General features: G+C 31.1%; 1 protein-coding gene across 1 annotated transcript; it reads right to left on the reverse strand.

Annotated features, from left to right (window-relative positions):
• Positions 1-2,249: 2,249 nt before the first annotated feature.
• Positions 2,250-16,298, reverse strand: Phum_PHUM319290 (Helicase, putative; the record flags this gene model as incomplete). The annotated part of the gene is made up of 29 exons (XM_002427402.1): positions 2,250-2,736; positions 2,824-3,205; positions 3,301-3,469; positions 3,613-3,648; positions 6,728-6,949; positions 7,153-7,377; positions 7,468-7,584; positions 7,674-7,788; positions 7,870-8,066; positions 8,374-8,543; positions 8,795-8,997; positions 9,090-9,382; positions 9,478-9,726; positions 10,042-10,364; positions 10,655-10,964; positions 11,064-11,250; positions 11,356-11,492; positions 11,571-11,932; positions 12,206-12,343; positions 12,454-12,733; positions 12,867-12,976; positions 13,064-13,154; positions 13,384-13,518; positions 13,614-13,822; positions 13,922-14,270; positions 14,346-14,531; positions 14,625-14,806; positions 14,923-15,631; positions 16,128-16,298. The coding sequence occupies 29 exons, from the start codon at positions 16,296-16,298 to the stop codon at positions 2,307-2,309; spliced, it is 6,687 nt and encodes a 2,228-aa protein (XP_002427447.1). The 3' UTR covers positions 2,250-2,306.
• Positions 16,299-16,827: the final 529 nt, after the last annotated feature.

Consider the following 16,827-nt stretch of genomic DNA (forward strand, 5'->3'; position numbering starts at 1 on the left):
ATGTGAAAATATATATATATATTATTTTGCACTTTTGTCTCGTTGAGTAAGGATTTCATGTTTGATTTTGAGAATTATCCGGTTGGGTTTGTGTGTTTGTGCGAATTTGTTGCTGTTGAACCGTGACTGCCATTAAAGGAGTTCCCGATGCGGAAGATGAAGTTTGTATTCGTACGGGACTGACACCTGTTTGCCTGACGATTCCCGGTAACGATGCAGCCACCTTGAGAAAAATAAAAAACAATAATTTGTGTAATTATTAATAAAATATGAGTATGTGAGTGCAAGTAATTTTTAAATAAAATACCTGAGAAATGAAAGCCTGCTGATTGGAAGTCGATTGCGCCACTTTAATTGAACCTGTTAAAGCAGACGCTAACGTAGAGGATACGCTAACTTGAGATCTCCCCGACGCATCGATTGTGACGTTTGGAACGGCTCTAATGGCCGTTCCGGGAACGACTTGAATCGTTTGACGAGATGCTTGAGATCCGCTGACGGGTATCACGCGGGTTTGTACTGCACTTGTATTTACTTGAGGCGATTTCCCGAGCACAACTTGACTCCCTTGTTGCAAAACCGGTTGTCCCGCCGAAACCTTGACAAAAAAAAAAAAATTTATTTGTCCGACGCTCTCTTCGTTTTTATAATAAATATTTGACTGTAAATTTATTTATACGTTTTCATAACTTACGGTTATGTGCTGCGGTTGTACATTTTTTATAACTTGTTGAATGTGCTGCATTGAAATGGCCGGCACTGCTTTACCACCCTGTGATTGAACAATTAATTGAGTTTGAAGACCTGGTTTAGCTATTTGGGCAACTTTAGTGGCTTGACCTCTTCCCTGCTTCGTTAACAATTGCTGATAATTTAAACCCAATTGACGAATGGGTTGCGTGGCGGCAGGCGTCGTTTTGATTTGTGGATTTATGGTGGCTTTGACTTGAGGGATCGCAATGCCCGTCATCGGTATTGTAACGCTCTGGCCACCGGAAGATGTTTTTACCAGAGTTGCCACTTGAGGTTGACCCGGAGATCCCGTTTGAACTGATAAACCAGCTTGAGCCAATATTTGAGCTGTTAAAGCAGGTTGCTGAGTCACGGTAACGGCAGTTTTTTGTTGCCTTTGAATTTGCTGCTTCATCAAAGCAGCCATTTCTTCTTGCCTGCCCTTTGTTAATGCACCAGCAGCTTGTTTTAAAAACTAAAAATATAAACGAGAATAAAAACCTTTTCAAACGTAATTTTTTTAAAATAAAAATAATTAGTGCAAAACTGTCAGAGAAAGTACCTGAGCTTTTTGCTGAGAAGGTGAAACCGGCTGAACTGAAGAAACGCCCGACACAGTGGCAATAGTAGCAACTTTTTGCTGTCCGATTGCGACTCCGGTTTGACCGATTGACGTTTGCTGACCCTGAATAACCTTTAATTGTTGGTCTCTCATGGTCAATCTTTGCTGTTGTTGCCTTAAAATGGCTTGTTGTCGATAGTATTGTATCTGTGCAGGATTTAGAGCTTTACCTGATGCAACAGTTACAGCCGGTACAGCAGTCCCTATAAGATTTTTATTGACAAAAATTAATAATTGTAACCTTAATTTACAAAACATGAACATTTTTTTTAATTATGTCAATTCATTACACTATTTACCTTTTACATTGCCCGGTAAAGAAGCAGCCGTCACAATATTTCCTGTTGCAATTCGTGGACTTTGAATTTGTGCAACGGACACCACAGCTGTTGCAGTTGAATTAGCTGATGATCGTGGTTGATTTGTAGCTACCACCATTTCCTGAAGTAGTTTTAAAATAATTACTTATACAAAATTGTAAATTAATTAATATTCGACATTTGATTAATTAGACGTACCTGAATACCGACAGGAATAGTTGCTATCGGTCTAGTTTGCCTCAAACCTGGAGATAAAGTTGTTATGCTTGCTGTAGGAACAACCGAACTAATTTGTTGCGATGCAATTACAATACTTTGACTTGATGGTGCGGTCGACGCGGTGACAGTTTGAATAACCGGAGAATTAACCGCAACTGTAATTAAAACAATTTTATTACATCAACTAAAATATATATGGAGCAAGTTGAAAAAACAAGAAAAATGTTTTAAACACCATTTATACCTGTGTTGGTGGACGATGTCAAACCGACGGATTTAGCAGCATTTACTGCCGAACTTATTTGGCGTTGCTGCAATAAAGGCTGCTGAGCCAACTGTTCTGGAGTCAGACCCTGAACAGTATTGCTTTGCTGTAAATTAAAAAAGCAAAAAAAAAAAAAAGTTAAACCATTTCAATAACAATTCCTAAAGAAGAAAGTGAATATAATTACATTTGTCGTTTGCAAAGCTTGCATCGTTTTTTGCTTTTCTTTTGCAATTCTCTCGGCTCTCCTGGTAGCAATTTCGATTGGATTAACGGGAGCTTCGTAAGTTATTCCAGAATCTGTTAAAACGTCCGTATGCTTAGGATTTTTCATCGTGGGATTAACCAAAACTTGTTTCAACGTGGGACTGCGTTTGTATGACAAAACTCTAATATTGTTAAATCTCTGATGATAAACTTCGGTAAAACTCGCATTGTTGTCCTGCATGTACAACTGACAAGTTCTAACGGGCCTGTTTGATTTGGTGACTGGCATTTTATATATGCTTTTAGTTTTCTTTTGTTTTTTAGAATCTTGCAATTTCCCTTCTTCCCTTGGTACGATTACAGTTTCATACCTTAAAAATACAAATTTATGTAAAACATTCAAGCTTAATTTTTTTACACACACGCACACATCACAGCAACGATGATGAAAAATGTACCTGTTTCTACAATGTGCAGGAGATCTATATATGCTCGATATCATGTTCACCATATCGGCCACCATATCCCAATTTGGAATGTGACCAGGTTTAAGAATTACAAGATTTAATGGCAATTCCTGGAGTTTTTCAATGGACTGTAATAGAGCCCAATCCTCGTGAACAGTCCATTCAGGCAAGTTATCATTTTCAACCAGCGGTTTACTATTCAATGATGGTTTTTGACCGTGAATTTGAACGGGAGGACGAACCAAATTACGGTATTTTTGCATTTTCATGTCTCTTCGCATTTTCTGCAAAGCCGAACTAGGATGATCGAAGAGAGAACGTGGAGCGGATCCGGGAGAATCGTCCTTTCGATGCATTTTAATAGCACGTTTCCCTAAATTATTATTGTTATTATTATTATTATTTTTTTTTGTTCAAGATAAATTTGCAAATAAATGCAAATAATAATCCCGCCGTGTGTGCGTTTACCTTCGATACCGGGCGAAGCATCCGTAGATCGTACTCTTTTCAATTCCTTTTTCACATAAACCGGAGGCAGTTGAGTGTCCGACATTGTTTGCGATTCGTACAAGAAGCACATGGTTTGATCTAAGTAAACGTCATTTTCTTCTTGAGGAGGAGTCGGAGGACACCACATCTTTACATAATAAAAAAAAAAAAAAAAAAAAAAAATATTAACGCTTTTGTGTAAATGACAACACATGGATTTGAATTTGTCAAAAATGAAATAATAATAATAATAATAATAAAAATAGAGAAAGTTTTAAATCAAAAACTCACCGGCATTAGTTCCATTGTTCTCTGATCCAACCAAACCTTTAAAAAAAATTTTTTCCCAATGAATAAAAAACTTTCATTTTATCATCAACTAAATTAATTCAGAGTTTCGACCACCCCCGACCGATATTTATTCGAACGCATTTCGCGTTAAAAAAAAATAATTTAAATAAAAAAAATTTTTTCAAAACGCGAACCGTTTATCAAATTAATAATTAATTTTCACCATAAAAATGTGAAATAAAATATAAAAAAAAACAAATCGTTTGAGTGAATGATGAATTCGTTATATTCATCTCCCTCATTTAAAAAAAAATAAATAAATAAATAAAATAATAATTTATAGAAAAAGGATGGTCGATCTCTGTTTATACAGGTGATCTGAAAAACCTTGCTTCCTTCGTGCTCATCATATCAACATTTTTAAATAATTAATTTGTCTCCAAGCTTGGTAATGGCAAGGCTATGTTTTGGTGCCATAAACTGACTACTCGTAAAAATATACAGAAAAATTAATAATAATAATAATAATAATAATCGTAATAAAAATTTTTAAAAAAAAAAAATTTAAATCTAAACTTGAGGCTTAACCTTCAATAATAATAATAATAATAATAATAAATTTAAGAATTATATATGCACAGGTGATATAAAAAAAAAAAAAATCATTTAAAAATTCCGTTACTTTCTACATCATTTAAATTAAATTAAAGTCGTTATCATTATCATCATTATTAAAAATAAATTCGTACAGATTTAACTGATATTAAGTGGTATTGACAAGCCTGTGCCATACCAAATTCCATAATATATATATATATATACAAAATGGTCATGTGAAAAAAAGCACGGCGGAGAGCAAAGTTTGACACCAAAACAGAGCTCAACCTTGGAAACAGATTAAAAAAAAAAAAAAAAAAAATTACAACAAAAATGTATTAAAAAGCAAGGAAGTCAAATCCCCTATATTTCTTTTTTTTTTTTTTTTTTTCAATTTTCAAATTTTCTTAAATAATTAATTAATTAATTAATATTACATATTTTACAATTAACATTTTCTAAAAATTTAAAATGTTTTTTTTTTTTTCTTTTTTTTTTTTTAAATATATATATATATATATAAATTGCAAAACGTAGCGCAATTTGAAAAACCCAAGAAAAAAAAAAAAAAAAAAAACATTTTTTTTTTGTTTTTGAACGAATACAAATTTTTTCTTTTTACATCATCGGCTCTTAATCAAATTTTCAAATTTGAATAAAAAAAGAAAAGAAAAACCACAATAAAAATTTGTTGTTAATAATTCTCTCTGGAATATTCTTTACACAATTTTTTTTTTACGAACGCGACAATGTTGTCGAGTCGGTTAAAACATTTTAATAATTAATAAATTTCCGAGTACGTTACAAGTTAAAGATGATGACGATGACGATGATGATGATGATGATGAGGGTTAATAATAATATAAATTATCTAATAACAAACCGGATAAAACCAAAAACAAAATTTTGTTGGTCGTATTCATTCGAAAAATGCTTTAAAAATTTACTGAAAAAAACTTATTTTACAATTTTTTTTTTTTTTTTTTTTTTGTAGAAACGGACGACATTAATGATAACTACACAAAATCAATCACATGTACGACAAGAGAAAAAGAAAAAAAAAAAAAAAAAAAAAACAACAAAAAAATTTTTTTTTTTTTTTTTTTGTATTTACAAAATGGCTGGCAAGTTGTGTGCAAAGGGGAAACAGCAGCAAGTAAAAAAAATAATAATTTACACGAAAATTTAATTACAACTATCTCAGACGAGAGAAGAAGAAGAACAAGAAGAACAAGAAAAAAAGTAATAATTATAATTATAACACGATTGGACGGCTCTATTTCTTATGCGAAAAAGATAATAGAAGATAATTTTTCCCACCCCTTCCCCCTCCCCCTCCCCTCCGTTTAAATCATCTTATCATTTCAGTCAAAAAGTAAAAATGCACAACAAGTTTTTTTTCATAAAACGACAATTTTACTTTCTTCATTATAAAAAAAAATTTTAAACACCTTGAAGAAATATTATATATATATACAATATGAAAAATAATAATGATAATAATAATAATAATAATAATTTTTTTTTATTGAAATAGATTTGTCACGGGATTAAACAAAACGATTATTATAAAATTTTCCTTTTCAAGATTATTTTGATGCGATGCTTATTATTACCTGATAATGGCAGTTTGTATATAAACAAAATCTTTTTTTTTCTCTCTCTCTCTCTCTCTCTCCAGAAAAGAATTTCAATTTTTATGCCTATCTATCTATCTATCTATCAATCTATCTATCTATATACATATACATACGTTTGTTGTGTGCACATATATATATATAAAACCGTATATTAAAATTAAACTAAGAGATTTCAATATGAGATCTCGAAAAAAAAAAAAAAAACTTATTTACTATAGTATTTGCGTTGGTGGAATTGGACCGTTTCTCTCACTATTACCATCGTATTTTTTTATCCTTATTTTGGGTTTGGGAAAATTCGACTCGTTGTTACACGAAATAACATCCACGTCATTTAAATCATTTTGTGATATTTTCCAACGATTTTTACCCCCTTTACCTATCCTAGACGACCGAGGAGTACTCAGAATGCGACGTTGTTTCGATTTCATTTCGGTTGCTTCCCCGTTAATTTTTGTCAATTTAACCATGGGCCTTTTCAACAATTTCGTTTCTTTCGAATGATTCGAATTGCGTACCGGTTTAACACCCGGCAGTATGGGATTCTCGTCCAAAGTCCAAAGATTTATATCGACGGAACCCCTCGACCTAGTTTTCCTACTGGAATTATTAACAACGTTTTCTGTGGAATTACACGAGGAATCATTTTTAACCGAGTTTCGACACGTTTTGTGACTTCTCTCAAAATCACTATCGTTTTCATCTAAATTGTCTTCATCATCATCATCATCATCATCATTATTATCATCGTCCTCATCGTCGTCTTCCTCAGTCAAAGTGTCAATACTCGTATCTGTCTCGTTGGATTCATCTTCGCTCTCAGAACACTGAGATTTTTTTCTTCGGGCTTTTGATTTTTTATTTTTAAATTCGTTAACCTGATTTGTTGAATCCTCTCTCGAATAAGTCAACAAGTCCTCATCGAGCTCTTCTTCCTGCAACCTCCTCTCTTCTTCTGCTTTTAATGCTTGCAATCTTCCCAATTCCCACTCTCGCTTCTGTTGTTCTATTTGAGCTTCTGCAGCTGCCAATTGTTCCGCTGACCAAGCGGCTTCATTTTCTTCCACGAATCTCATGGCATACCTTTCGATCGGAGTAAGCTAAGGAAAAATAACACGCATGCTTAAAAATATTTTATAAACGAACGCACGTTTTTTCGTAAATTGCAGTCTCTAAATTATTTTTCTCATTTAAAAAAAAAATTTCACCACAAAATGTCAGACATATGCTTGTTTTTGGTAATCATTGAAATTAAAGTAATGAAAAAAAAAAAAAAAAAAAAATGTAAAAAAAATTATCATACTTGTTCTACCAAAAGATTAACTTCCATTTCCGCTTTGCTTATTTCCGTTTCAACATGAACCGCATCATCATCGATGGGAATATTTTCATCGAATTCTGCCAATTCTGCAGCAGCTTCAGCTTTTGCCGTACGCGCTGCTTGCACGTCACTTTCGTCTTCTGCTGCAGCGAGTGCCGATTCCAACACGCCCAGTATGGCTTTTTCTTCAGGGGGCGTTGATTGATCCTGAGAATAAATGAAATATAAATTGAATTTAAAAATTTACACGAAACGATTACCAAAAGGCGACACGCAAAAAATTCAAACAAAACTCACAGGAGTTTCATTATCTTCGGTGCTTTTCTTTTCTTTATCTGCTGCAAAAACATCGGCCATTCGCCTCTTGGCATCCGTTTCACTAACGTCTACATTAAACAAATCTTGTATTGTCGACTAAAAAAAAAAAAAAAAAAAAAAAAGTCAATATTGGATAAATATGGGATTAACAATTAAAGAATGGAATTCATAACAAAAAAATTTACGCTTTTAAAGTAGGCCGTTGTGAAATTTCCACCCTCTATGGCCAAATCTCCAAGCAATCTTTTCTGATTGGCTTTTTTCAATATATTTTCTTCGACTGTCATCTCACTGATTAACCTAATAGAAAAAAAAAAAATGAAAATAAATTTGAAAAAAAATTAATTTTTGATACAATTTTAAAACAAATCGAAATCTAACCGATAAATATGGACGTCTCGAGTTTGACCGATTCTGTGACATCTGTCTTGGGCTTGTGCATCCATTGTGGGATTCCAGTCGCTGTCGTAAAATATAACAGTATCGGCACCAGTCAAATTAACACCTATGCCACCGGAACGTGTCGAAAGAATGAAACAAAATATCCGTTTATCACCATTAAATCTTTCCATGAGAACCTGTAATTCAAAAAAAAAAAAAAAAAAAAATACAAGCGACGCGTGCCGATTAAATTTTCCTTTAAATTTATTTACCACCTAAAAAAATTTTTTTTTTTTTGTATTCTAAACTTCTGGAGTTTTATATGAAATAAAAATAATCATAAAAACGCTGGTTTTAGAAAAAAAAAAAATTCATTAATTTAGCGTTGTTGCAAAGTTATTGATTTTATTTGTTTAAAAAAAAATCAAAACTGATCTCAAACGCAAAAAATTTTTCATAAAAAAAAAAAAAAAAAAAAAAAAATTTTTTTTTATTCTCCCTTACCTGCCTCTGATCGACTTTAGTTGTTCCATCTAATCTAAGATAAATATGGCCATGATAATTAAGGAAAGCTTCAAGGATGTCCAGCATCCGTGTCATTTGAGTGAACAATAAAACTTTATGATGATTCATTTTTAATTTTCTAAGTAGTTTATCTAATACTTGCAATTTACCTATGTTGATAAATAAATAAATAAAGTTTACAATACAACTATACATTCTTCATAAAGGAAATTATTACCGTGTTTGCAAATACACAACAAGGCTTTATTAAAAAAAAAATTAAAAATGAATATTTTAATTTAAATAGTGACTGCAATTTAATTTGGCATCTTTGCGACGATGATTAATTGTAAAACGCATTAATCATTAATTTAAGATGCGTTCAAATTTGAAATTTCGAAAAAAAAAATTTTAAACTTACCACAGTCATATTGTATCAGTCTTGGATCAGGAAATTGTGTACACATTGAACTAGCGATCGGATGAAGTAAATCACAGCGCGAAGATAATTCCGATCTCAAAGTTAATTCGTCCCTTTTTCTTCGCCAGTGTACACCAGGTGAAGGATGCGATACGTGCAACTGAATTTGGGGAGCTGCAACCGATGGAACGTAAAAAACAAACCTGAAAAATTATCAAGAAGGTATTTCTAAATTTAAAACTCTTTTTCCCACGGATATTTATTTTTTTTTCTTTAGAAAATAACGAAAAATTACCTATTTAATACATCTTTTAAATCGACCATCAAGTCTTCTGGAGACTTGACGGCAGCTTTTAAATACTGCGTTTGATTCCAATAACAATTATGAGTTTTGTGAACGTTAAAGCAGTGCATAAAACCAGAACAAAGCCAATTATCGGTCGCCGCCTTTGAAAAATCCATTATCCTCACGGACGTTATCAAATCGGATCCGTACAATGGATAAGCCTCGCAACGATAATCGTTTATTTGCCCAATTAATTCAAGTTTTTCTCTTCTTCTCGTCTTTAATTTTTCTTCGATATGTGGCTACGAATAAAAAATAATTTTTTAAAATGATTCGCGTTCGCAATAACAAAAAGAAAAAAAAAAAAAAGCCAAAACATTTTTATTTTTATCATTACCAAATGAAATATACTCATGTCTTCTTCTTCTTCTTCGCAATCGAATTTATTTCTCTCTTCAACAACTTCGTTTCCTTTAATTACTACTTCAGGTTGACTAGTAGATAAATAATCCGAAGAGATATGTGAAAAGGATTGTACGATGGGTGATGATAAAGGCTTTGAAATAGCTGAACTGGTCTTCGTAGTTGTAACCACTGTTGTAGTCGTTACCGTTGTAGTGCCATTCACAGCATTTCCTTGAGTGGCCTACAAATACCAGAATTCATGCTGTAATAAAAATAATTTCCATCATTTGTCCAAATCAAATAGGAGACCCCCTCCCAGAGAAAATTTAAATTGAAAACCCTTAAAATTTTTTTTTTCAAAAAAAAATACAATTCATCGAATGAGGTGAAAATAAAGTTTAATGGATCGATGTATGCCTTGTACGTAGATTCAAAACCAATAAAATAAATATGGGTCTGAGTGATTACCGTAGAGCGTGTTTGAAATACCCAAAAACTAAATCCATGTTTAAAAAATATAAAATGAAATTACTTTTCATCACCCTTGGGTCTTTACCTGATTTACTGTAGGGGTCCAGTTCACCGGTTTTGAAACGCTACAGTTATTACTATTACTACTATTTAAATTACTATTGACGAGTTTGACATCAGCCGTACTGGTTTTTGTCAATGTCAACCTCTGACCGTTTCCGGCTATCACAGTATTGCTCCCTGCTTGCGATTGCAGGGGAAAATAAATTTGGCGCCCTGTAGACGTCTGAACTAATTGAACAGGAAGTCCTCCTCTCTGTCCTGAATCATTTTGATTTGTGATGGTTTTCCCTTCGTTACCTTTTCCTACGAGCTGAAGGTGAGATCCACTCAATCTCAATGATAAACCTACACGAAATTTAAAAAAAAAAAGAAAATCTTAATAAATAGTTCTTATTAAAAAAAAAATAATAATAATAATAATAATAATAAATGTGAAACTGTTTCCAACGACAGGATTCACGAATCTTATTACAATTAAAGATAAGTGAGTTTTAAGATGGATAATTAATTTCCCCTCTAAAAAAAAAAAAATCCACGAGTGAAATAAATATTTTCACACACGGTGTTCACCTAGAGGGTTTTCTTTTTTTTTTTTTTTTTTTCCGTTAAAATAAATTTTTTAAAAAAATGTTTACCTTGAGAATTAGCAGAAGAAACTGGCAATGATTTAATGATGGGTGAAGTACCAACTCGAGCCGTTGGTAGAGTAGATAAACCAAGATTTTTGTTTTCCGACGAAACGGGATTAACGTAAACTTTTTTTTCAATGTTTCGCACTGTTATTTTGATTTTTGCCGGCGGACACCTCGGTGGATCATCGGGTGCGGTATCGATTTCCTCGATTAATTTCCTTGTAGTTTTAATTTTTTTTATCCTATATGATACATACGCTGTCGTTTTTTCCAAATTAACAAATAATAAATTTAAAAAACTGAGATCAACGTGCTGCAAAAAAAAAAAAAAAAATTTAATAATATTATCATTATTATTATTATTAATAGTATTTAAAAATGAAAATATATAAAAAATAAAATAAATGATAACCTTAAAAGTATCGTATTCTAAAGCTTTTAAAACTAGAGAAGCCGTGTGGAATACGATTTTATCCATTTGAAATGGTGAAATGATGGGTCTCACTTCGAAAAGATTTGGATGATTACACACTTTTCTTAATTGCATCAAAACATTTATAACGCTTAGTAAATTTCCAGAAGCCAACGTTTCTTTTGTTCTACAAAAAAAATAAAAAATAAAAAATTTCGAGTTTTTTACCACAATAAAAAAAAAAAAATTTTTTTTTTTTTTAAATTCAAAATTTACCATTGAATATACTTACTTAGCTCTAGACATAAAATCATCGTATAAATATCTTTGACGTTTTGAAAGTCTACACATTACAACATGTTCATATTTCTTTGGTAATTGTTTCTCTACTTCGGTTTTTAACCTTCGCAATAAAAAAGGTCTTAAAACCTAAAAAAAATTTTTTTTTTTTGTTTACATATAAATACGACAAGACAATAAAGAAAAAAAAAAAAAAAATCAAATTACTTTATGCAGCCTTTTTATTATGTTTTCATTATACTCCGAATTGCCTTCAATCATTCCCGTAACGGGATTTGAAAACCATTCTTTAAATTCTCGATGAGATTGAAACATATTGGGCATTAAAAAATGCATTAAAGACCATAATTCCATTAAATTATTTTGAAGAGGTGTACCCGTCAACAAAAGCCTTCTTTGGGTTTGAAAATTCAAAAGTAATTGCCACCTTTGTGATTTGAAATTTTTTATATTTTGAGCTTCATCCAATATCAAATACTTCCATTTTTTTCGCCGAAAACTTTGGTGATCCTGAATAACTAACTTGTATGAAGTGATGCACACGTGAAAAGCATTCGGTTTTGTCCAACCTGACAAAAAAAAAAAAAAAAAAAAATTATTTTTCAATTCGACAACTTTGAACTTACACTTGGAATTCAATTATTATATACATTTCATTGTAGTGACTGAAAAAATAAATTTCATTTTACAAAATTTATTTGATACGCATCACATTTAATTTCCTTTCTTGATTCAGACCAATCACATTGTTACTATTGATAATCTAAACTTAAGAAAGGTTTTCTGTATATATATATATATATGTCTAAAAAAATTTCAAAATTTTTTTTTTACCGACTAACCTGCTCTTTTATGTTTCCTTTCTTTCTGCGATCCGTAATAGGTCAATATTTTAAAAGCAGGACACCATTTTTTAAGTTCCATTTCCCAATTTAACATAACTGAAGTAGGAACTATAATTAAATGAGGTCCCCAATTTCCTGAAATTCAAAAATAAATTAATTGTATTAAAAAAATATAAGAACATTTAATTTAATCATATTTGGTAATAATCACATAAAGTTACAGTAATAAAAAATAATAAACTAACCTTTTTCGCATGCCAAATGAGCTAAGAGAGCAATTGTCTGAATGGTTTTTCCAAGACCCATTTCGTCTGCCAGAATTCCATTTAATTTTCTTTCAAACATTGTAACCAACCAATCCAACCCTATATGTTGATATTCTCGAAGTACGTGCTTCAAAAGAAATGGGATCGGAGTTACAACGCTAGTTGTTAGTAATGTATTACCGGTAGGTTGTAAACTTTCAGCTATGGCTGCCACGTCATTTATTTCTTTATTTGCCTTTTCATTGCTTCCCTCGGATTCCTGGATTAAAAAAAGAATTAGATATCAGGCACGTCATCAAACAATTTTGGTTATTTATACGTGCAATTTTAACAAATAATAAAAAGCGTTAAGAAAGACTAATATTAAGAACAAATTAAGATTAAAAACTTACTTTTTTTTCAGATTCGTCATCAATCAGGGATTTTAAACCAACGTCATCTTCCTCATTTTCATCCTCTTGACTGCTTTCATTACTACAACTTTCGGAGCTGGAATCTGGGTCTGAAAAGGAATTGCAGAAATAAATAAAATAATAAAACATTTTTAATTTCTAAAAAAAAAAAAAAAAAAAAAATTTTTTTTTTTTACCCTGTTCAACTAAAGATTGATCTGTAGACGAAGGAGCCGCAGAGCCACTGTACTTTGCAAGAAGTTCTTCTAAATCCATATTATTATCTGCCTGTTAAAAAATAAAAAATTTTTTTTTAAAATTTATTACGTGAAAACATTTAATTTACTACTAAATAAAATTTTAAAAACGTCAGACAAATGCCTCAAGTCAACAGTAACGAGCAATGTTTGAATGGATATTACATTGCTCTCTGTAAATGGTATAGCAGTCATCATTTAAAACATAAATATGCATCCTTTGATTTAGTTAAAAACAAATTTAAAATGTGAAAAATTACCTCCAACTCTGCCAACTCTTGCGAATGATCCAATTTCCCTTCAACTCTTTCTTGTTCTTCCAATGTTTCTTCATCGTCGGTAGTTTCTTTATCGGTATCCATAATAAAATCCTCGCTTTTATTTGATTGAGTTTCCTAAAATTACAAAGAAAATAAATAATTTGAAACCAAGTTTCAAAAAAAAAAAAAAATTAATTAACAGCCTAATTTAAAAATTACAAATGATTAACCTCATTGTTACTCGTCCCTCCAGGATCAATACTGTCGCGATTATTCCAATAATCTTCAGGAAGATCTTTTAATAGGTCTTCCAAAGGAAGCTCTGATTCTTGTTTCAGTCTTTCAATTTCGTCTGCGTTATTAGGCTGACTAGCCTCTCCTTCTTCTTTGTCTATTGTTTCCTCATCATCTTCGGAACAAGTATTTGGCTCAAAATCATCTACAATCACAAAAAAAAAAAAAAAAAAAAACTTTAATAAGTACCACCTAAAATTTTATTTATGAATTTTAAATAATTAAATTTTAAGTGTATAATTACCATCAGATCCTGACGATTTGTGAATTGGTGATGTAACTCTAGAACAGTTTGTCGAGGTTTTATTACTTGTATCTACACCTCCTTTGTTCATACTTTCTGCCAACCACGAAGAATATTTTTCGGTTTGGTCAACAATAAAACTCAGGTGCTGATCTAAAGCTTTTTTTCTCTTTTCTTCTAATCTTGTGGTTTGTTTATATTCTACCAATTTATTTACATTGGCCCAAAAATTTTTTACTTCTTTTGCCATAAAATTAGCCAATTTTCGTAGTTTTAATTCTTGAGATTTTTCTTCTTTTTTTTGCATTATGGCTTTGTCTTGAAAATATTTTTGAACCATTTTGGCGCACTAAACAATTTAAATAAATTTTTGAAATTTAAAAGCGTAAAAAAAATTGAGAATATTTAAATTTTAAAAATTTACCTTTTTTGCATTTGCCTTCTTCCATTTTCTTTCTTGAGCAAAATCTGCGGCAAGCCATACCATTTCTTCTAATAAATAATCCCAATGAGCTTTATTTCTAGGAGGTTCTTGTACTTTTGGAAGTCTCTTTTCTGACCAAAGACCTTCTTTCTGTAATTCTGACACTCTTTGAACAACATACGCCTCCTGCAAATTATAATCAATATTATTTTAGAGATATAGACAATAATTATTTAAAATTAAAAAAAAAAAAAAAAAAAATCAAAGTAAAGTACATACCTGTTTGGCTTTTTCAACTATTTGTTCTTGACTTCCTAATGAAGTTTCATACACAGCAGAAATGGAATGTTGTCGAGTGTGCTGACGAGCCAAAGGATTAACTATTAACTTATTTAACTGCTTTGTGGGCGATCGCTTTTCATTACTTGAAATACGATTAGAAGCAGAATTGTCACTTCCGCCTTAAAATCATATTCAAAATTATTTTACGTTGTCATAATCCAAACAAAATTAACAAATATTTTTAAAATTATTCTAATAAAATTCTTAAATTTTTCTGAATAATATGTATAAGTACCCTGAGGTTGCTGTTGTAGCACCTGTATATGAGAAGAGGTAGATGTTTGTGACGGTGCCACAGCAGATGAAGTTTGTTTAACTTCACTCTCGTACTCAGGAAGAGATAAGGCTGCTGATAAATCTTCTTCTTCATCATCTAAATCCAATTTATTAGACTGCAAAAAATTTTGAAACTGTTGAGTACTCTGCCTCTTGCTTTTCCACGTAGGAAAGTCAATAATGTTTCCATCAGCTTCAAGAAAAAATAACTCTGCCACACACTCAGCATATTTAGTCAAACACTGATTTAATTTCACTGAATTATATTCTAATATTCGTCTTTTTGCACCTCCGTTTCCATCATTAAAAAAATTATTATCTAAATTCTCGTATAATTTCGGTCTTTTACGACTTTTTACGTTCTGAGCTAAATGGTTTGCTTGATTAGACGGCATTAAATTTAATGAAGGAGAACCAGCAGTGCTGTTGACTCGTTGAGACTGCTTAATAGGTGAAGCCAAGGATGTGACCAGTGTGGGATGCGCGGCCGCCCTAACCTGACTGCCTGCAGAAGTAGGACTGATAGCAACAATTGAAACTCTCCCATCATTATTGGAGTTGGAGATTTGTAAAGACCTACTAACAACCCTTTGGGTTGGTGTAATGTTAACAATCCGCGCAACACCAGATTGTTGAACATTTGATGAACTTGTAGTAGTCGGTATTACCTATGCAGAAAAAAAAATTTTTATATAGAAGCAAAAAAAAAAAAAAAAAAAAAAAAAAAAAAAAAAGATCAGGAGTTTGCTTTATATTAGATTACATTAGCATTTTTTTAAAAAATGCAACATCAGTCAATATTAAAAAATAAAATTACACTTAAAAAGCTTATTAGTGCTAACAGAAACCTGATACTTCACAGCCTGAATGAGCAATAATTTTTCAATGAATTTTGTTAAAACGGTAAAAATTTTTAAGGAAAATCAACTATTAAATAAATATTTTGTTTTTACAGAAGCATGTTTTTTAATGTTCGACTACAGTAAAACTTGAATACTTCTGTAAAAAAAAATTTTTTTATCTCTGCATTGCTGACTTCAAAAGTAATTCATACCAAAAAAGTGGATGAGCAGAGAAACAAAATTTGAAGTCGTAAAAAAAATTTTTATGAAGAGAAAAAAAAAAAAAAAAAAAAAAAAGTCTTGCCTGATTAAGATTTGAAACATTCACTGGAGAAGTAATAACAAACTGTTGACCGTTTGTCGATAATAAATTTAAATTTTGATTTCCAGTGGACAAGACATGCTGAAAATGAACAGCAGAACTTGTTGCTACATTTAGTTGTTGTGAGGGTAGGCCTACCTGTGACCCTGAACCAGAAGTAGGGTCACTCATCTTTTAATATCCTATAAAAAAAAAAAAATTTACTGACCACACAAGCTTATGTATGTTGCCTTACATCAAAACGTTAAAAGCCAACAGTATTGCATTTACACAGATATAACGCGCCTTTTCATTTCGTTTCACATACTCCTTAATTAAAAAATATTTTTACAATTTCATATTCATAAAAATATTAAAACTAAAGAATTATTATTTTTTTTTTTTTTTGCAAAATTAAAAAAGAAAAAAATTCGAGTTTATAGTCATCTTCGTTAAAATCGAAAAACATTTTGATAAAAACTAAATTAAAATTAAAAAAATACTTCAAATATATATTATGCGAAAATAAAATATATAAATCGATAAAAAAATTAAATTCAGAGTTAAAAAAAAATATAAAACAGTTTTTCTTACAAAACATTAATAAAAATTGTAATTAATTCAAAGTAGCATTTGGCATCAAGTCTAAATATAAATAAATCAAATCAGCAGCGGTAGGTGGCGAACACAAAGAAGTATTCAAATAGTACATTAAATTAAA

The sequence above is a fragment of the Pediculus humanus genome, genomic scaffold, assembly GCF_000006295.1.
Source record: "Pediculus humanus corporis 1103172107729 genomic scaffold, whole genome shotgun sequence".
Classification (NCBI taxonomy): Eukaryota; Metazoa; Arthropoda; class Insecta; order Psocodea; family Pediculidae; genus Pediculus; species Pediculus humanus.